We start from the raw sequence: 23,233 nt of genomic DNA, 5'->3' as shown, positions 1-23,233 counted from the left end.
TAAACATGGGTGTGCATATATCTGCTTGGATGTCAGTTATGGTCTCTTTGGGGTATATTCCCAGTAGTGGAATTGGCTGGGTCAAATGATATCTCTATTTGCAACTTTTTGAGAAAGTGCCATACTGCCTTCCACAGTGGTTGTACCATTTTACACTCCCACCAACAGTGAATAAGGGTTCTAGTTTCTCCACAACCTTGCCAGAATTTGTTGCTTGCTCTTCTGTTCTTTTGCTGTTCTGTCTGGGATGAGATGATATCTTATAGTTGGTTTTTATACTGGTTTACTTTAAAAAAGAAAGACAGCTCAGGAAGACAAAGCCCAATAATATGACAAAATGTGCAAAGAGCTGGAGTTAAAAAACCAAAAGGAATGAGACTGGCATTTTTAACCTGAAGAACTGAAGAACAAAGTCAAGCTTTGAGTTGAAATACTTAAGTATGGTATAGGTAGAATATTTATGATCCAGGAAGCATCAAAAGAAAATGGAAGTGTCATTGTGCCAAAAAGAATTGGCTGACACAGAATTTCATGAAATAGCATACAATCAAGTGGCCATGGTGATGAAGGAGAAAATTCAAGGTACTCTGAAGGAATTGGCAAAAAATGAGGCCCCAGATATTGATGACATGCCAATTGACATATTTCCACAAACAGTTGCAGCCCTGGATATGCTTACCAAGTTGTGCCAAGAAATCTGGAGGACAACTACCTGGCCAACTAATTGACTGGGAAAAAAGCATATTTATTCTCATTTTTTTAAAAAGGGTAATCCAACAGAGTATGGAAATTATCAAACACTATCGTTAATATTTCATGCAAGCAAAATCTTGCTGAATATTATTTAAAAATGACTGGAAAAGTACATTGACAGAGAACTGCCAGAAATACAAGCTGGGTAAAAGAAACCACCAAAAAACAAGCTAAGCTTAGAAGAGGTCGTAGTACTAGGGATATCATTGCCAGTGTTAGCTGGATCTTAGCTAAAAGCAGAGAGTGCCAGAAGAATGCCTATTTGTGCTTTATTGACTATCCAAATGTATTTGACTATGTGGATCACAACAAATTGTGGCAAATATTTAGAATAGAAATTCAAGAGCACTTATTGTGCTCATGTGAAACCTATGCTTGGACCAGAAAGAAGTTGTATAAACATCAAGGAAATGCTGTGTGGTTCAAAATCAAGAAAGTAGTGTGCCAAGTATGTGTCCTATCTCCATATCTTTTCAATCTATATGCAGAGCAGATCATTTGGAAGCCCGGACTCTATGAAGAATTATGTGACAAAAGGATTGAAGGAAGACTCATCAACAACCTACATTATGCAGATGACACAGCTTTGGTCATTGAAACTGAGGAGGACTTGAACTATTTGGTGCAGAAGGTCAAGGACTTCAGTCTTCAAAATGGATTGCATCTCAACATCAAGAAAACAAAGATTTTCACCACAAGACCAATAGCCAGTATTAAAATAGATGGAGAAAAGATTGAGGTTATTAACAATTTCCTCTTGCCCAGATCCAAAATCAATGCTCTTGGCACCAGCAGTCAAGAAATCAAAAGACCATTTGCTTTGGGAAGGTATGCTATCAGGGACTTCTTCAAGAGTGCTAAAGAGCAATGATGTCAGTCTAGAGTCTAAGGTGCACCTAATCCAAGCCATGGTCTTTGCAATTACTTGCTGTGCATCAGTGAGCTGGTCAATGAATAAGGTTGGTAGAAGATGAAGCAATGCTTTTGGGTTGTGGTACTAGAGAAGAGTATTGAACGTATTGTGAACTATGAAGAGAACAAATAGGTCTGTCTTGGAAAAGGTGAAAGGGGGTTGCTTCTTAGATGCAAAGATTGTGAAGCTCCATCTCCAAGACTTTGGGAATGTTGCCAGGAGGGACACGTCCTTAGAGAAGGACATCATGTTTAGATGGGTGGAAGGTGGGCACAGGAGAGGAAGACCCTTGATGGGACGGATTGATGCAAAGACTGTGGCAATGAGGTCAGGTGTGTCAGAAACTGAGATTGGCCCAGAATGGAGCAGGATTCAGAGCTATTATTCATAGGGTCAGTGTGAGTCATAGTCAACTTGATGGCACATAACAACAACATATACCAGACCCTGATGGTATTTGACAGCATGTGCCAGACCCTGATGGTATTCGACAGTATGTGGCAGACTCTGCATATTCACTGCACTAGGGTAGAAAAAAAAATACACCACACATGACAGTGTTACAGAGCTGTGAGTATGTGGGACTAAAGAACCTCAGAAACATTAGCATGGATGCTGTTTATTTCAGAAACAGAGACAGCCTCAAGAAGAACTTTTCTCAAGGTAATCTATTTGTCAAGTAGTTGTTGCTTACCTGTTTCCCTTTGCTTTATTTGGGCCATGGAGAGCCCTTTAAAGTTGGTCCACAGAGAGTGATGTGTTGCATATTTGAGGGTTCACATCAGTGATGTGTTGAATATTCGTTTGTGGATGGGGTGTGTGTATATTCTGATGCTGTGCCCAGGCAATTCAAAGTACTGCCGTGTGAATTTTCTGTAGATTGTAGAGAATGGATTCAGACTTACTAGGTCAGCATGCCCAGCTCAGAATGCAGACAGCGAAGTGATCGTTAGTGCCTTTAAAGGGGAGGAGAAAGAAGATGGTACGAGGAGAAAGAGAAGAGAAAATCACTCAAAAAGTATTGCCTTGTGTTTCATTAGACTCATTCATGTGATTAGCTGTTGACATCTACAGTTTTAAACAGTTTCTCTGGTGATTTTTTTTATACATTAAGTTAGGGTGTTTCTCTACTATAAAGAGTAAATCAGTTGATAACCCCAGTGATGTCATCTAATTATCAGCTGATGTTAGGTTTTATTTTTAGGGGTCTTAGAGAAGTATATACTAACCTTCAAGACAATGGCAACTGAAATGTTTAAAATAAAAACTTTGTTACTTAAAGAGATAGATTCTCAGTTCGCTTAACGATGTGACTCTTCAGATGATAGCCCCCGAAAGAGTGGTATGTTACAACATTGGAAAACCAAACCAGGTGGAAGATACTTGTGCTATGGAAAAGTCGTGGTTTCTTTATGAGCAGCAAACGCTTGTATTTACTGTGATGTCAGTTCTAGCTCACAGTCTCTGCGTGTGTGACGGAGTTGAGCTGCCCCATGAGGTTTTCAAGGGTCTGTCCTTGTCTGTTCAGGCACCTCTGGATAGGTTTAAACCGCCAGTATTTTGGCTTGTAGTAACGCACTTAGCCATTTGTGTCACCCAGGAATTCCTACACAACACTTGCAAATTAGCACTCTATGAATAGTAAAAGTTACACAAATTAGACTTTAAAACCCTTCAGAAACATGTCTGAACATCTGCAGCAATTGCTGTCTGAACCTCTCATTTGTCATTCATGATGCTATTTTATTTGCTAGATCATATATTATTTCATCTTCCTAATGGGAAAAAAAATGTATTCTGATGCTTCTAGCTCCTTATACATGGCAGGCCCCAGTAAACATTTATTGAATGACTAATAATGAATATGTTTTATTGAGCTTTCCAATTAGTCCTTTACTGACCATGTAAATACTTTGCATTATCTTCCCCTCTTTTTGATTACACACTAAAATCTTTATGGCGTTTGAGCAGCACTTAATGATTAGAGTTATTGAAACACTTGAATTTCTTCTTTATGCTTTTGCTTTTTCCTTACTGAATTAGAGCAATGAAGTCATTTGAAGTATTGTGGACTGTGGACAGGCAGTGGGGCTTTGGATGGAGCTCTGAAGTGTATTTTTCCCTTGGAGTCATGCAATGAGTCTAGGGGACTTGGGGCACGTGCTTCGCAGCAACATGGGGATGCTCACCTGTGCCCGTTTTGTCTTTGATCACAGGTGACTGTGGAGGAGGTCATGACCACGACTGCATACCTGGACCTTTTCCTACGCAGTGTCTCCGAGCCAGCACTGCTTGAGATCTTCCTCCGTTTTATTTTATTGCACCAGCATGAGAATGTCCACATATTGGACACACTTACAAGCCGAATCAACACGCCATTTCGGGTAAAACGGAATAGAACTCCTAAGAACCGACTACAGGAGTTTCTTATTGGAATGAAATGATGAATCTCCTCTCTTTTTCTTGTTTATTTCTTGCCGTTGTTACATTTGTTCTGTTTTAGAAAAGATAAACTGAGAAATGCAATTTGTTATCAGGAGTCTTTTGGCAGGAAAGTGGCACTTACTCCCTTCATGGGACACTCTTCTCAGTCTAGATTGGCATTTGCCTCTGTAAAGCTAGCAGATTACCCTTCTGAGGAGGGAAGATGCAGAGAAGTACGCAAGTTTAAGTGCCAAATAAATCCAAGGAACCAGAATATAGCAAGTATGAGCATTAGATACTGTATTTCTATCCACAAGTGTTGTTACTGTAACAGAGCATTGTTGAGAACATACACAGCACAACATACACCAGTTCTACAGTTTTCACATGTGGTTGTTTTCTTTGAGTTTCACAGTCCTTCTCACATCCCCTTTCTGAATTGTGGTTTCTCTTCCTCAATTCACTGCTCTCTAATTTTCTATGTTACAAATTTGATCTCATTCTTAACTAGTTAAACTAAAGAGTTGTTTGGTTTTAAGAAGAATTTAGAAAATAGTTTTGGTTTAAGGTTTAAAATTATCTTGGAGTAATAGTTTCAAAGGTTTACGTAACCTTCTTGGCTCCAGAAAGTCTGAAATTTATGAGAATTTTAAATTATTTTCTGTATCTCCCCCTTTTGATTAGGATTCTTCTATAGAATCATGGGTCATGATGTTCAGTAATGATATCCAGACACCATCCAATAATTTGTCTCAGGAAACAATGGCAGGGGAGACAATTGTTTACAGAGACAATGAAATACATGCTCTATTTCCTTCAGTTCCTGATTCACTTTCTTCCTCTGTTCCTCCAGGAAAGTAGAGCTCAATTCGATGGCAGCTTGCAGTCTTTTAAGATGCTATGCACCCAACAATGATCTGAGAGAACAAAAGCATAAACGTGGAATTAGGCTAATTAGTAACCTGAGATGTTCCATGAAACCATGATCCTCATCCTTCAAATCTAGGATCCAGATCCCATGAGATGTTCATTATACATAAGCTGCCTTGATAATAACTGCTTTTTTGTTATTGTTTTAAATATATCTATAATAACTTTTTTCTAATCAAGTATCTTATAGCTGTACTTTCTCTTACATCAATTATATGGAATTAAATGGGCAATTGTGATGGTTTTCACTCTACTGCTAGCTTAAAAGTTAACAGTTTACACTGGTTTAACCTCTGACAGTTAGATAATTTAGCACATCATGTTCTTGTTGTTATTGTTGTTTGCCAACAGCTCTGAACCCTGCCCTATCCTTAGCCTGTTTCACTGTCTCTGACACACCTACTCCCATTACCTCAATTATTGTGTCAATCTGTCTCCTCCAGGGTCTTCCTCTCCTGTACCATCCCTCCACTGTTCCAAGCATGATGTCCTTCTCCAAGGACTAGTCCTTCCCAGCAACATGCCCAAAGTATATTAGATGGAGCTTTAAAATCCTTGCCTCCAAGGAACAACTTGGCTTTACCCTCTCTAGAAAAAGCTGTCTGGTTTAACTTCTGAAAATCAGTTAATGAATACACCGTATCAGTAGAATGAAGGACAAAACTCATAAGATTATCTCAAAAGACATAGATAAAACATTTACCAAAATATTACACGACTTCATAATAAAAACTCAGAATCCAAGGAATGGAAGAGATTTTAAAGGGCATCTATGAAAATCTTACAACTAACTTCATATTTAGTGATAAATTACATGAAAGTTTCCGTTTAAGATTAGAAACAGGACAAGAATATTCACTGTAATTACTTCCACTAAGCATTAAGGTTCTAGCTAGGGTGATTAGACAAGAATAAAATACAGACAAACAACTATAAGAGTCTATTCTGATCACTGTATTATAAGTCATTTCTAACATAAATTGAACACCTTTTAAACTGTTTTAATTATTATTGGCTTTTATTATTAGTATATTTATAAAACTGAGTCTTATTTTATCATGTACTTATAAAAAACATGATAAAATCATATATAGAAAATCCTAGGGAATCTACTAAACAAGTAAACCAATAAATGAGTTAGGCAAGGTGGAATGATAGCAGATTTCTCTAAAAGATCAGTTGTGTTTCTATGTAAGTGCAGTGAACATTCTGAAAATGAAATTAAATTCCCTTTGCAGTGGCATCAAAGATAGCAAAATACTTGGGAATAAATTTAACTCTAGCAACAGCATAGAAAAGTCCTCTGCTGTTGGGTGACTTTTGATTCATAGCAGTGATATAGGGCAGGGTGCTGAAAGCAGCTGTCTTTACAGAAGCAGACTTGCCTCATCATTCTCTCTCTCCTGGAGAGGTTGGTGGGTTCAGACCATCTTTTAGTTGAGAGCTGAGTGCCTAAACATTGTGCAGCCAGGGCTCCTTAACCAAAAAATCCTGCAAAATTTATATTCTGAAAAAATGAACAACATTGTTAAAATCAATTCAAGATGATCCAGGTAAATGGTTTTTTGGAAAAATAGAGGGTCAGTGAAAGAGAAGAGGACCTGTGACAGGAAGAATTGATACAGGGACTGCACAGTGAGCTTGAAGAGCTTGAAGGGGGAGATTGTGAGGACAGTGCGGGACAGAACAAGATTTCGAGCTGTCGTTTAGAGAAGGGGCCCCATGAGTTGTAGTCCACTCTATGGCACCTGACAACATTATCAAATATATGGAAAGACATGTGGTGGGTCAGAAGATGTAATATTATTAAGGTGTTAATACTCTCCAAATTAAGCTACAGATTCAATGCCTTCCCTGTCAGAATCCCTGCTCGCTTAATTTGTTTTTTAAATGGCAAACTAATTTGAAAATTCTTGAGGAAACTAAAGAACCTATATTAGCAAAACAATCTTAAAAAAAAATAAAACCAACATCCCACAAAGTTAAAGACTTAGATTTCTGGTTTTAAAAGTTACTACAAAGCTGTACTAATCAAGACACTGTGGTCCTAGCATACGGATGGACATATAGATCAATGGAATAAAGTTGAGAGTCTAGCAATAAAGCCTTCTATCTGTGGTCACTGGATTTTCCACTTAAGGGCTAGGGATCACTCAACAGAGGCAAAATAGATTTTACAACAAATAGTACTTGGATATCTAGATAACCATAGGGAAAAGAAGGAAGTTAGATCTCTATCTCATACTGCTGTGTACAAAAAATAATTTAAAACACAAATTTATCTCTAAGTAAAAAAGATTGAGCTAGAAATTAAAGAAAACATGGTGGCAATTTTTTGTTGTCTTAGTTAAGTAGCAGTTTCTGAGATGTGAGCTCAAAAAGATAAGCAAAAGATTAATAGGAGATAAATTTGACAGAGTTGAAATGAAATTATTTAATCAAGAATTTGAGAAGACACTCATTAAATGGGGAGAGAAAATATTTGCAAATTATATACGTGATTAGGGAGCTCTAGTGGCCTAGTATAAGAAGCTAAGCTGCTTCAGTCCCAAAGGCATATGTTTTAAAAGACCTATACAAAGAAAACTGCAGAGCATTTCTTCAAGACACAATAAAAGTTCTTGTTGCTGTTGTTGTTATGTGCCATCGAGTCATTTGCGACTCATAGCGACCCTATGCATAACAGCCCTAAACCCTGCTCTATCCTGTGCCAATCTCATTGCCTCTGACACACCCATCCCGATTACCCCAGTCACTGAATCAATCCACCTCATAGAGGGTCTTCCCCTCCTGCGCTGTCTCTCTACTCTACCCAGCATGATGTCCCTCTCTAAAGACCTGTCTCTCCTTACAACATGTCCAAAGTATGTCAGACGAAGCCCCAGAATCCTTGCCTCCAAGGAGCAGCCTGGTTTAACCCTCTCTAGGATGAATCTGTTTGTTTTCTTGGCAGTCCAGGGTACATTCAATACTATTCTCCCGCACCACAGCTCAAAGGCATCAATTCTCCTTCTATCCTCCCTAGTCATTGTCCAACTCTCTGATGCATAACAAGTGATTGCAAAAGACATTAGAAAATGGAAAAATATGCCCTGTTCATGGATAAGAAGACTCAATATTGTGAAAATGATAATCCTACCAAAAGCAATCTACATATTCAGTGCAATCACGATACACATACCAAATGCATTTTTCAAGGAGATCAAAAAGGAAATTGTCAAGTTTATATGTCAGTGTAAGAGACCTCGAATAACCAAAGGCATATGGTTTGAATTTACCAGCTGCTCTGCAGGAGAAAGATGGGCAGTCTCCGCCCGTGTGATTTACTGCCTTTGAAAACCCTCTGGCTCGTCAGCTATGGGTGGATTCTTGACTTGACGTGGCACACTGCAACAGTATATAAAAGCATTTACCTGTTAACTTAAGTTTTATTTCTCTCTCAAATTAAGAAGAGTAGTAGATAATCCATCTTTTCCCCTCCAATAAAGAACTACACTCAAAAATAAAAATAAATACATTAGCCTAAAAATTCTTAACAGTAATTTGCAAAGCTCACTGTGGCAATATGTAGGAAGAGTAGCTGCTCTGCTGCTATGCTTAAGTCCATTGTTAAAATCACTGTATTAATATATCTCAGACGAAAAGCAGAAAGTTTTATACCATGAATGAGGCTTATACTAATTATTTGAGAATATATAGTACTTAGCTTGTGTTGTTGTTGTTGTTAGGTGCTGTTGAGTCAAATACAACTCATAAGCAACCTATGAACAAAAGATCTGAACCCTATCTTTTGCCATCCTCACGTTCCTCACACACTAAAGCCCATTGCAGCAGTCACCTTGTCTTCCTCTCCTTTGCTGACCCTCCACCCTTCCCAGCATCACGTCCTTCTCCAAGGAGCAGCCCCTCCTACCAACATTCCCAAAGTATGTGAGGCAAAACCTCATCATTCTTGCCTCTGAAAAGCATCTGGCTGCACCCTCTCTAAGACATACCTGTTTGTTCTCTTGGCCATCCATGAGATGTTGAGTGCTCTTCTCTAACGCCACAGCTCAAGGCATCATTTCTTCTTCTTACTCTCCAGCTCTCAGATGCATAGCAAGTGATCAGAAAGATCATAGCCTGAATCAGATGCACCTTAGTCCTCAAACTAACATCATTACTCCTCAATAATTTGCAAAGGTCCCTAACTGCAAATTTTGCCAGTGCAGTGTGTCTCCTTATTTCTTGACTGCTGGTACCAAGGGTGTAAATTGTGGATCCAAGCAAGATGAAGTTGTTGACAGTTTCAGTCTCCTCTTCATCTACCGTGATGTTGTCTATTTGTCCAGTGGTAAGAATCTTTTTTCTTGATATTGAGATGCAAAGGCTGCATTCACTGATTTCTGCAACAAGTGCTTCAAGTCATCCTCCTCACTTCAGCAAGCAAAGTAAAACTGAAGGTGGAAAATATTGAACAATATCATTAATGTCACATGCAGCTAAATGTGGAAATTATCAAACAATATTGTTAGTATATGCAAGCAAAATACTGCTGAAGATCATTTAAAAATGGCTAGAATAGTACATAGTGAGCCTGAAGAGGAGGCAAAAAAACACATTCCATACAAATATGATGAAGCTTCATCTGACATAATTTTGGCATGTTGCTGAGAGAGATTATTTCTTGGAAAGGGACATCATGCTTGGAAAAGTGGAGGGGCAGTGAAAGAGAGGACGACCTTCAACCAGATGGGTTGACAGTGATAGTGGCAAAGGGCTTGAGTGTGTCAGAGACTGTGGGGATGGGATGGGACAGGACAGTGTTCATATTGCTTGTTCATAAGGTGCTGTGATTAATTCTTGATTCAACAGCACTTAACAACAACAAGAAGCAAAGGAGTCACACATGTTATGACAGAAATGGAACAGGATTTGAAGGTTCTGGCTAACCACAAGCATATGGCCTGGCTTGAGCCCTGAGGTGTTTTAGGGCAGACCAAGTACAGCTATTCCTTCCTGATACCATCACTGATGTCTTTGACCCGTTCTGCCTGTGAGACAGACTGGCACTTATACTCTTGTATAGAAAGATAAGAGTCTAATTTACTCCCATAACATGACATGTCAGATTGATAAGAAGCTACTTCTAAAAGGATACAGCGATTCTGTAACATGCTTTTAAAGCATCTGCCCTGTTTGGCTGTTTTATCTTTTTTTTTTTTTTTTAGGAGATCAGAGATGGAAAGGACTCATGTTTTTAATGAACTTACCAAAAAGGAAATTAATGTACCCACAGCCTGTGGAAAAAGAACAACAAACTATTTGCTCCAAAGCCAAGACAGGAGAGACTTGATCAGAGAACAAGAAAGAAACATTTGGCCAGTGTATATATAGTTTCTATTAGATCTGTCTTATCAATAGTCAGTAACACATGAAAATAGCTTAGGAAATCCATGATAGAAGCAAATGGCTCCTTCCTTCCTTCCTTCCTTCCTTCTTCTCTTCCCCCTTTGTCCTCTTTCTTTCCAACTCTTTCTCCTTTCCCCTCTTTTAGCCCCCTTTTATTTGGAGGAAATATATATCTGGATCTTTTTTTTTTTATATTTTTGTGTGAGTGTACCGTCAAATCAGATCTGACTGGTACAGGAGGAGATTGTCCCACCTTTCCCAGCAGAGCATCTGGTGGATTCAAACCGTGAGCCTCTGGGATTGTAGTTGCAGATATCTGGATCTTTTAAAACTGGACCATGTGTATTTTTATAAGTGTTTAGGTGCATAGGAGCACAGTTCCACCTGTAGACTCTCTGATCAGATCTTGTAAGAGAAATGATACCCTGAACACACATGCTTTCTGATGGCATTATGCTTTTTTATTTAAAAAAATGTTTTTTAAAGAGTGCATATGTTGTAGTTTTGATTTATGCTTATTGTCTGTGGGAAGTAGATACCATTCTAGTATTTGAAGTATAATGTGTTCAATGCTTCCCAGCTTTGCGTGGTGTCCCTGGCATTGTTCAGAACTCTCATCGGTTTACATTGTGAAGATGTGATGTTACAGCTCATTCTAAGGTGAGTTGGCATTTTTGTTGCTATTTTCCTAAAAAAAAAACCCCAAACCCTTGTATATATTACTATTTTATTTTATATTGGCAATATGTGTTAAAATAATAAAATACTGCTAAGAAAGAAATCTTTATGAACTTGAATTTAATTTCTGCTTTGTTTCTCAAGGTTGATTTTAGTTTCACTAGTACAAGTTTTAGGAAGCCATATGAATTATTTTATAGGAAGGATACTAAAAACATTAGATAGAATGGGAATTTCCCAGAGCATTTTGCGAGCTCTTGGGATCTGTAACTAAATGACATGTTTAGGACAATGCTCTCATTGACTCCTTAGGGGCCTACGTTACTGAAAAGATCTATTCTGAATATGAAATACAGTTGATCTAGAATTTACTTGACTTCTATTATGTGAGCTCTGGTGGCCTACTGGCAAGAAGCTGTGCTGCAATCTCAAAGGCACGTGGTTCAAGGCCACCAGCTGTCTCTGAAAACCTGTTGAAGGGTCGGCTATGGGTTGGTTCCAGCTTGATGGTAAACAACAACAACCTACTATATGCACAGTCTGACCTGTAAAGATGTTTCAATCAATTTCATGTTTACTTTTTGCATACAATTTAGAATGGAGTAGATAAGTGAAAAAAGAGCAAGGTAGAAAATATGGTTTCTTCATAAACATGGGTATGAAAAAAGGTAGCTGGCACTTGACTATATGGGGGAAACTGGAAGTGCCTGCTTTTAGAAGGATAGCAGTGATACTATATTATGAGCTAAGGATTTGGGCCCAAACCTAGGTTTTGCTAAATTCAAAGTCTGAGTCTTAGATTTGGCTGTTCTCTGGGGAGATACCCCAGCACAACAGAAAATGGAGCCCCCGATGTGGAGAGAGGAGAGGAGGACTACGGCAGAGATGAGCTCTAGAGGGAGAGAGTTGGTCAGGGGTTTGTGCTCTTCACTGCCTGCAATTGGGGTGGAAGCAAATGAGAAAAACTGCTTTTGAGTATGCGGCACCATCAGAGCCTGGTGCTCTACCCTTCTCGTTCCTTACTGCGCTTGATGGCCCTTCAATAGACCCAGCCTTGCGAATGTTGTTATGCACAGTTGAGTTGAAGCTGACCCATAGCTGACCCTCCAGTGGGTTTTCTGAGGCAGTAAATCACAGGGAGGAGACTGTCCATCTTTCTCCTAAGAAGCTGCTCGTGGATTCAAACTGGTGCCTTTCGGTGGCTTCTTACCATTGAGCCACCAGAGCTCCCTTCTTATCCTTGTGCATGTTGTTGCTGATTGCTGTCTAGTCGACTCATAGCGACTCTATGAACAAAAGACCTGAAGCCTTCCTATAACTACTGTCATTTCTCAAAGTTCATAGCGTTTCCAGAGGCTGTTGTTTAGGAAGTGGTTGCCACTCTGCTTCCAAGGTTGAGATAACCTGAGAACAGGTGAGGAGGGAGAAGACTTGGGCTTCCACTCACCTACAGTGGGTTTTTACATGATTTGAGTAAAAACTACCAAGAAGGCATTCCAGAAAGATGTAATAGTATTTTCAAAGCCGTACCTCTGGGAAGTAAAGGATGTTAAAGTGTGGTCTTAGGAAAAGCAGTTAACCACTACCTGATATCTGAGTTACCTCAGTCTCCCTCATTGCTGGTGAGCTGAAAATGGCTCATAGCAGACCCTCCATTGGGTTCCTAAGTCTGTAAATCACAGGGGTGATAGTGCCCATCTTTCTCTTGCCAAACTACTAGTGGAATCAAAGCAGCAGAGACACATGACCTTTGGATCAGCAGACTACACCACCAGAGTTCCTTCTGAGTTTCACCTTGTACTGCTCTCACTGACTTGAGGCTTGATTTGCTTTTTCACTTCTTTCTACTTCTGAAATGCTGAGCAAGTTCTTCCCTTTTTATTCTCCAACTTTCTATTGTATCACTTTGCTTTGTCTTTTTGAACCACCCTTTGAAATCTACTGCTAATTTCTTTTATTTCAGAATTTCTTCTCTTTGTTTTGGCTTCTTGATGCTTGAGTGTAGTTTTCAGAGTCTCTTCTTTTTTTTAATCCATTGTAGCACATTTTCTTACCCCTCCCCCAACCCACTCTGCAATGCACCCTTTATTCCAGCTTGCTGTCATATATGAAATGTCTAATCATACATTCCTTTCAGACAGTTCTTCCCCTTATTAGTTCTATTGCAGTGTTCATAATCTATCCACTCTTTTCTTCATTCTCTCTGCAACCCTCATCTGTCCTAATAGCAGTATTATGCAGTATTTGTCGTTTCGTGACTGATATATTTCACTCAACTTAATGTCCTCCAGTTTCCCTTATGCTGTAAAAATGTTTTATGAGTTCAGTGTTTTCAAATGCTGTGCAATACTCCATTGTGTGGATATACCATAGTTTTTCTACCATTCACTTGTTGTTGGGCACTTGAGTTGCTTTCATCTCTTTGTTCTTGTTAATAACACAGCAGTTAACATGAGTGTGCATACATCTGTTTGGGTCATGGCTCTGGTTTCTTTAGGGTATGTTCCCAGTAGTGGAATAACTGAGTCAAATGGTATTTCTGTTTTCAACTTTATCGAAAAAGCCCCAGACCACCTTCGATAGAGGCTTTAACTGTTTTACATTCTTACCAGCAGTGAATAAGAGTTCTAATCTCTTCACTACCTCACCAGTATTGGTTGTTTGCTGCCCTTTTGAACTTTGCTATTGTTGCTGGTGGAGTCTTTTCTAACATCCATCCATTTTGGCCTTTTCTTCCTCTTCTTCAAAAACACAGACTTAACCAATCAGGAACTTTGTTGATATATTCCAGCAGGCTGTTTGACAAACATTCTACGTTGGGTTGTTTTTTTTTTTAAATATATACAATTTTTATTGTGATTTTAATGAAAATTTACAGAAAACTTGGATTTCTATTCATTCATTATTGCACATTTTCCTCCCTACCCACACCCACCCCAGTTCACTTTTCTCTTAAAAAATTCATTCATTGTTGCACAATTTCTTCCTTCCCTCCTATCCCAGTCCACTTTACTATGCACCTCTTATTCTGGACTGTTGTCATGCAAACAATGACTAATCATTTTGGTGCTTGAGTACATTTGAGAACCTCTAGTTTAAAGAATGGTAGTCACTAGTTTATATGAATAGTTAATGCACTTGGTAACCAAAAGGTTGGAGGTTCAAGTCCCCATCAAGATACCTCAGGGAAGAAACTTGGCCATCTGGTTCTGAAAGAACAGCACTTAAGCAACTATTTATCACAATTCCATTTTGACACACATGATTGCCAAGAATCGGTCAATCAACAACAAACAACAATTGTTTTCTTATTTTTCAGACTGTTTAGGTGGAGCACTCTGCAAAAAGAAGTGGATAAAAAGTCAGTCAAGGAAAGTTTTATAGAAACATATTATAAAGTACCTTACAGAATTATAATTCTATAGAATATAACCTAATAATTTACATTTAGAACAGTTTTTATCCTTTATAAAAAATTGAGTAAAAATTTAATCGTACTTGTTTTCAGTCAATTTTGTTTTACATTATAATTGGTTAGTACCATTAATTAAAATCTGTCATCAAACTATTTCCCTCCACTCCAGTTATCTTTTTATTAATTTTTGCTTCTCTCTCCCCCTCATCTCATTCATGTTATTCCTCCAAGATTGATTCTATATCTGTGTGTAAACTTTTCCTTAGCTTTTTATATTAGTGGTCTTATACTACCATCAAGGGATATAATTACTAATGTCAGATGGATTCTGGCAGAAAGTAAAGAATACCAGAAGAATGTCTACTTATGCTTTATTGACTATACAAAGGCATTTGACTGTGTGGTTCATAACAAATTATGGCTAACAGTAAGAAGAATGGCAATCAAGGGAGCTTTAGTGTCCTATTGGCAAGAAGCCATGCTGAAATTCCAAAGGTGGCCAGTTAGAATCCATCAGAGGCTCTCCTGGAAGAGGAGCTATCTCCTCCTGAGCCAGTCAGATCCAATTTGAAGGTATATGGGGAAGGGAGGTGGGAGGATGAAAAAGAAGAATGGGAATCCAGAACACTAAATGATTTAAAATTAAGAATGTATCAGAATTGTATCCTCCCTCTATACCTGTTCAATCTGTATGCTAAACAGATTATTTGAGAAGCTGCAATCTGTGAAGACGAATATGGCATCAGGACTGGAGGGAGACTCATCAATAACCTACATTAAGCAGATGACACAACCTTGCTTGCTGAAATTTGAAGCACTTGTTGCAGAAGAGCAAAGAATATAGCCTAATATGGATTATATCTCAACATCAAAATACCAAAAACTTCTTGCCAATGGATCAATAGGCAACATAGAAAGAATTGGAATTGTCAACAATTTCATCTTGCTTGGATCCACAATCAGCACACTTGGTACTAGCAGTCAGGACATCAGGAGATATATTGCACTGGGGAAGTCTGCAGTCAGGGACCTCTCCAAATTATTGAGGAGCAGTGATGTCAGTTTGAAGATTAAGGTGTGTCTGATTCAGATCATGGGCTTCCCAATCACTTGCTAAGCATCTGAGAAATGGACAGTGAGTAAGGATGACACAAGATGAATAGATGCCTTTGAACAGTGGTGTTGGAGAAGTGTAGTGAATATCTCATAGACAAACAAATATATCTTGGATAAAGTGCAGCCAGAATGCTTCTTGGAGGTGAAGATGTTGGAGCTTACTTACTTCGGGCACGTTGCTAGGAGATGCTATATCTTGGAAAGGGGCATCGTACTTGGAAAGGCATATATTGGCTAAAGAGAAGACCCTCAAACCAGGTGAATTAACACAATGACTAATGCAGTGGGCTCTGTGTGTGAGGAAGTGTGAAGATGATATAATATAGGAAAGGGTCCAGATCTGTTGCTTATAGGGTCACTATGGGCCATATTTGATTTGATGGCACCTAACAACAACAGCAATACCCTAACTATACTTTTATGACTGATTTACATCACTTAACATAATGTGTTCTAGAGTAATCTGTTTTGTACAGTGTTTTACAAATTCTTTTTTTTTTTTTTTTACAAATTCTTGATTATCTTTTAGTGATGTATAATACTCTATTGTATGACTTCACTAGAGGGTTTCTTAGCCATTCCTTCTGTCGATGGACACTTGAGTTGTTTCCAACTCTTTGCTCATGTCAGTAATGCTGCAGTAGATGTGGGTGAATGTAAGTTATGTCAGCATTACAGCTCTTATCTCTTTGGGATATATAGCTAGCTGTAGGGTTGCTGGATCAAATGGCTTTTCTATTCCCACTTTCTAAGGAAGCACCAAAATGCTTTCCATAGTGGTTGCATGGTTTAAAATCAGATCATCAGTTACTAATCTTTAAGTATTGGCAGAGGGGAAAAAATCTGATCACAAAGCAATTCCCTGGGTAGTCTGAGTGGTGCATTCTGTTCTAAAAGGATTACTTTAGCCCCCATCTAGCCTCGCTTGAAAGGACAGACAGCATTAGCCAGGCCTGAATAAAATCCAGAAGCAACTTTAAAACCTTTCCGATTGCCAGAAACCAGGCTTTGCCTCCAGCACGGACAAGACCTGATTACATTTAAATGTTAAATTCTTTGATAATGCTTCTGAGATGATGTGAAAAATAGCTGTCATTTCCTGTGATCCAGGAAGTCTGATCTGGGTCAGAAGGTACAGAACTTTTCACTTCTGTGTCATTAGGGGTCAGATTTAGCCCAAGTTGGGAAAGTTTTTGCTTGCTGACTGTTCAGTGCTCTTTGTTTACAAAATAAACTCCAGTCACTTCTTTTTAAAAAATTTTTCTACTAGTTTATTTACAAAACTTGAATACATTGTTTTCAAGAACAAATTCTGTTTCCCTCATGCTGCCCCCATCAAATTGTACTACCCCGTGATTAATACCTCTTCCCTCTGCTTCCACCCTCTCCCACCCCTCTTGGATCCTTTTACTCATTATGCAATAATGGTTTTATACAATATTTATCTTTGTGAGACCACGTTAGTTCATTTAGCATAATGCTCTCCAGTCTCTCTCAAGTTAGATAACAATTTACAAAATCATTGCTGCTGCATGCTGCATAGTATTCCATTATGTAAATGTACCATCATTTCTCAATCCATTCATTCGTGGTTGGACATTTGGGAAATGGACATTTGGGCTGTTTCCGTGTTCTTGTCGTGGTGAATAATGCTGCTATGAACATTGGTGTATAAGCACAATATATAGGTGCTCCAGTTACTTTTTGTCTTCCCATAAAGTGGTACCTGTGTGTTCTAAAAATGGCAGAAAAAGGCTTCCTTCTTTTGAGACCCAGACCTGTAACTATATGAAGGTGAAGAAATCAGCTCATACCTACCCAAGTCTGGACTAGTTACTTCCAACAGAAATCTTAAAAACTAAATGCATTGCCCTTACATAAGCTCTCCTTCAGGCTTCTAAGATTGTCCCTTCTCTCTCCAGCTGAGCCTCTTGGAGACCCTTATGCTTTTGCTTAGCAGACACCATGCAACGGACTATACCACATGCACTCTTCATTTAAATGTTAGTTCGTGCAGTCATTCATATCCATTGTGTTTTATGTCATGAATCATTGTTGGTCAATGCCTTTTATCACCCCATTTCATCACAGCCCCTTCGTTCCTCATCTGTCCCTTCACCTGCCACCATCCATCCCCTCAGCTCTGCTTCTCTAGTACTTTCCCTCCTCTCCTTTTCCCGCCTGCCTTGTCTCCTTGCCCTTTCCCTTTTGAACAGTTATACATAATCTCTTTCTATTTGCTAATTGAAATTGCTGTCTTAGCCTTTTGTCAATTCTTCCCAAGTTGATCCTTCCTTGTCCTCCTCTTCTACAGTGTTCCCTGTCTATATCTTCTATCTCGGTTCACCCCATTCCCCCACCCATATGCCCAGTCGCCCTCCGATTTTCACAGTGGTAATCTTATGCAGTATTTGTCCTTTTATAACTGAGTTAGTTCACTCAAAACAATATCCTAAACAGGTTCATCCTCGAGAGGGTGAGACCGGGCTGCTCCTTGGAGGCAAGTATTCTGAAGCTTCATCTGACGTACTTTGGACATGCTGCAAGGAAGGACCAGTCCTTGGAGAGGGATGTCATGCTTGGGAGGGTAGAGGTACAGCACAGGAGAGGAATGACTCAGGAATGAGATGGATTGACTCAGTGACATTAGGGTAATGGGGGTAGGTGTATCAAAGACAATAAGATTGGCACAGGACAGAGCAGGGTTTAGGGCTGTTGTACATAGGGTAGGTATGAGTTGCAGGTGACTTGACGGCACATAACAACAACAACAACAGACTTGCCTATGTTGTTTAGTATTTTATGAATGCTTCATTGTTCTTCAGTACTTCATCATTTTCTATTGTGTGAATATACCACCGTTTTTCTGTCCATTTGTTTTTTGATTTTGTGTGTTGGGAAATTTGGGCTGTTTCTATCTTCTTGTTGATATAAATAATGCTACAGTGAACATAGGTATACGTAGCTTCACTCATTTTTCAGCTGAGTTCTTTGGAGTATATTTCTGTGATTGGAATAGCTGTATCATGTGGGATTTCTCTACTTACCTTTCTGAAGAAATGCTAAACTACGTTCTGCAGTGATTGTACCATTTTACAATCCCACCAGCATGAGAGTTTAAGTCTCTCTGCTTCCTTGTCAACAGTTATTATTTGCTCTGTTTGTTCTCTAGTTAAACTTTGCTGTTGCTGCTGGTGTCAGACAGTATCTCTGTTGCTTTGATTTGCATCTCTCTAAGGAAGGCACATAACAACAATAGCTATTATATTGGGTTTTTTTTTTATTTAAACCTCTTGTTTAGAGTCAACAAGACCTTGGGGAGGAACTTTGTATTTAAAAATCGGTTGTTTTTATATTTTTGAGGAACATTCTCCTAAGTGGTACAGCACTCTTTGGCCAATATGCTGTAGTGAGGTAACCTGGGGTTGCTGTGATGCTGAATCTTGTGCCATTGGGGTATTAAATGTCCTAACGGTTACCCATGGTGGGAAGTGTTTAGTGGAGCTCCCAGTTTAAGATAGGTTTGGAAGCAAGATTGGCATCCACTTCCTAAACAACATGCCTCTGGAAACTCTATGAACTTGGAGAAACAACGGTATTTATAGAAAGTATTCAGGTCTTTTGTTCATAGGGTCACTGTGAGTCGTGCTTAACTCATCAGCAATCAACAACACAACTGCTAGTGAAGAAGAAGGGTATTGATTGTTAGGATACATAATCAACCCCCTTAGTGCCAGCAGTTAGGAGATCAGATGTGTAGAAGTAGGAAAATCTACTGTAAGGAATCTTTACAAAGTTTTGAAGAGACATAGTTAGTGTAAGTTTAAACACTAAGATGTGTCTAATTCAAGCCACAGTTTTTCCAAGCACCTGCTAAGCATCTAAGAGCTAGACCGTGAATAAGGATGACAGGGAAAAATTGATGCATTTCAGTTGTGATGTTAGAGAACAGTGCTGAATATCCCCTGGACTGTCAAAAGAAAAAACAGATACATCTTGGAGAAAGTGCTACCCAAGTGATCCCTGGAGACAAGGATAGTGAAGCTTCATCTCACATACTTTGGACAAGCTATTAGCAAAGGGTATTCATTCCTTGGAAAGGGACATCACGCTTGGAAAGGTGGCAGATGAGCAAAGGAGCGGAGGATCCTCAGGGAAGGAGATTTATACAGTATTTGTGGCAGTGGGTTCAAATGTGTCAGGGCTGATAAGGATGACAGAGGATAGGACAGGGTTTCTATCTGTTGTTCATAGGATTGCTATGAATCATATTCAGCGGCACTTAACAACAGCAACAATAGTTGCTAGTGACTTTGAACATGTCCGCATGTGTTTGAGGCAGGCCATCCAATATTCTCATTGGTGAGAGTCTTTTCATGGTTTTTTTTGCCATTTTGTAACTAAGTAACTGTGGTCATCTGTCAACTTCAGTTATGAAAGCCTTGTCAGAAATGTTGTCAAGTGTTTTTTTCCCAGTATACGGGCTTTCCTTTCATCCTATTGGAAAAGGCTTTTGACAGACACAGGGATTTGATTTTTAGACGGTCTCGTTTGTTGATTTTATCCTCTCCTGGCTGTACGTTTTTTGGCTATGTTAGCAATTTCATGCCAGTATTATATCATTTCTTTTCCTTTGTTGATACTATGGTAATTAGTCATTATGTAGAGAGTGAGCTTTGGATCCTGTTTCAATGTTCTGCGTGTAGATGTCTGGTTTTCCCAGAACCTTTTGTTAAAGAGTCTGTCATTTCTCTATTTAATGGGGTTTATTTCCTGGTTGAATATCTGTTGACTGTAGGTAGATGGGTTGATTTCTGGGTTCATGATTCTATTCTGTTGGTCTGAGTCCCTGTAGTTATACCAATACCATTCTGTTTTGATAGTTATAGCTATGCAAAAGTTTTTGAGATGAGGGAATGTGATGCCTCCTATTGTTGTTATGTGCTATTGAGTCGACTATGACTCATAGTAACTTTATGCTCAAAACCTCTGAACCCTGCTCTATCCTGAACCAATCTTGCTATCTCTGACACGCCTACCCTCATTATTCCAGTTATCCATCTCATCTGAGGTCTTCCTCTCCTACACTGTCTCTTGACTCTTTCAAGTATTATATCCTTCTCCAAAGACTGGTCTCTCCTGGCTACATGCCCAAATATATGAGACAGAGTCTTAAAATCCTTGCCTTCTTGGAGCAGCTTGGTTTCACACTCTCCAGGACAGACCTGTTAGTTCTCTTGCAGTCCATGGTATGTTCAATGCCCTTTCCTAGCATCACAACTCAAAGACATCTTGGATAGCATGTAATTGAAAAGACCGTGTCCTAGATCAGCCTCACTTTAGTCTCCGCATTGACAGCCTTGCTTTTCGGCACTTTGGAGCAGTCCCTGAGAGCAGATTTACCTAATGCAATTCTTCTTTTGATTTCCTTACTCCTGGTGCCATGAGTGTTGATTGTGGAACTGAGCAAGCGGAAATTGTTAACAATCTCAATTTCTTCTCCAAGTATCAATTGGCCCCATGGTGAGAATCTTCATTTTCTTGATGTTGAGCTTCAAACCATGTTGCAGAATTTAGTACTTGACCTTCTGCAGGAAATGCTTTAGACCCTCCTCAGTTTCAGCAAGTAAGGTTGTGTCATCTGTATAATACAGGTTATTGATGAGGCTTCCTCCAATCTTGATGCCATATTCCTCCTCATCAAGTCCAGCCTCTCAAATAATCTGTTCTGCATACATTTTAAAATAATGAAAACAATGTCTTTCTTGATTTAATATCTGTACCAAAGGCAATGAAATGAAAACTCTTCATTCTTCTAGTCATTTAAAGCTGGCTGTGCTATCCCCTTGTCTTTTTTAAGGGGCATAAGAAAATAAAATAGATTTATAATCTATCTTTATTGTTGCTACTGCAGTCATATGAATGTACATGATAAACTTGTAGATCTGAAAGGCACCAGAGCAGAAAAGATTATGTAAATTCTTTTAATGAAGTTATTTGTTATATGATAGCTAAGTGATAACTATCCATTTTTGTAGTATCAACTCAGATACTTTTATGTATTGACATTTTAAAGTGATAATCTGTTTGTAAATGATGTGCTTCTTTCATCTGTCAAAATAAGGGAAAAGTAGCTTGAAATAAAGCAACCCTCTCCCCCTAAAAGACACTATTTTAGTGTGCAGGAGCTCTGACAGTATAGGCCAGTGGGAGCTTCACTTCTAACCCAAAGACAGTGCTTCTCTGGTGGTTCAAATCCACCATTAGCTCCTTGGAAGAAAGATGAATGGTCTCCTCCCAGGTGAATTATAGCCTCCAAAACCAACTGGAGGACCAGCTAGGAGTCAGTTTCAACTCAGCAGCAATGAATCTGAGTTTCTGAGAAGAATATCAAGGAGAGATCATCCATGTCCATGGATGTGACATAATATTCTAAAAGCAGGCAGAAATGCTGACAAACCGTGAGTGACAAGTCACCCCTGTGCTCCTGACACTTCCCAGTTTAGGCTAAGCTTTGATTGTGTAATACCCAGAATGCCATGTCTGAACACTCTGGTTAGATTGTATTTTTTCAGAAGCGTTGGCCCATTGTCCAGTTTATAGAACCTGCATTGCCTGTTGTAGTACTCAGAGAGAGGAAGTTATGCTTGAAGAAAAGCTACATGTGTGCTTCTGTAACATTCTATCTTGCATAGGAATTGGGTGTCTGTACAATAACATTTTGGTTTGGAAGCAGGAGCGGCATCCACTTCCTAAAGAACATGCCTCCGGAAACTCTATGAACTTTGATAAATGTCAATAGTTGTAGAGGGGCTTCAGGCTTTTTGTTCATAGAGTCACTATGAGTTGTGCTCGACTTTAAGGCAGTCAAAAACAACAGCAAGGCAACAATCACAGGGTGAAAAGAAGCAAGCCAGCCTAGAAGAAGACAGATAAGAGAATATAAAAAGAACGGAAAAACATCGAAAAGCAAATGCATTTTAAAGAAAAAATCACCAGTGTTTCTTTATAGATTTTTGCCTTTTGGCCCATGATTAGAGTTATTATCTCATTAATATGATTTACTCTGATTGTATTTCACTTCTTTATTTATTTTTGTTGTCAGAGTGTTGTTGTTGTTGTTATTAGGTGCTATCACACTGGCTACAACTCGTAGCAATCCCATGAACAACAAGCCTGAACCTTGTCCTGTGCTGTGCCAACTTCATAATCTGTGACATACTCAAGCACATTGGTAACAGTCACTCTGTCAGTCCATCTCGTTGAGGGTCTTCCACTCTTTTACTGACTCTATTTTTCCCAGGATGATGCCTTTTTACTAGGTCTGGTTCCTTCTGATAATATGCCCAAAGTAAGTGAGATGAAGTTTCACCATCTCTAAGGAACATTCTAGGAAGAAGGATTGGCCACTTCTGACAGCAGGCCTTAAAAACCCTAGAGCACACTTAGAATAGACTAGCAGCTACACAAGAGTTCTACAGGACACGTCAACTTCCCTTGGAGACAGTACAACTAAACTTAAGAGACACTGGTCAAAAGAAAAATGTCAGCAGTCGACGTTTTTGGAATCACAGAAGCCAAGAAAGCTTAAGATACAAGCTGTCAGATCATGG

At 39.0% G+C, this 23,233-nt stretch overlaps 1 protein-coding gene across 1 annotated transcript in view; it reads left to right on the top strand.

Moving 5' to 3' along the window:
- Positions 1–23,233, top strand: part of FAM160A1 (family with sequence similarity 160, member A1) — a 155,534-nt gene that overhangs the window by 96,880 nt on the left and 35,421 nt on the right. Inside the window, exons 5-6 of the mRNA XM_006884476.1 lie at positions 3,883–4,050; positions 10,992–11,071. Coding sequence (XP_006884538.1) covers positions 3,883–4,050; positions 10,992–11,071 — 248 coding nt within the window. The remainder of the gene's footprint in view (positions 1–3,882; positions 4,051–10,991; positions 11,072–23,233) is intronic.

Source organism: Elephantulus edwardii, unplaced genomic scaffold (assembly GCF_000299155.1).
Source record: "Elephantulus edwardii isolate Elephantulus edwardi_28Jun2011 unplaced genomic scaffold, EleEdw1.0 scaffold00034, whole genome shotgun sequence".
Taxonomy (NCBI): Eukaryota; Metazoa; Chordata; class Mammalia; order Macroscelidea; family Macroscelididae; genus Elephantulus; species Elephantulus edwardii.
Note: the sequence above shows the minus strand (reverse complement) of the source record. Positions and strands in the feature narration are given on the sequence as shown.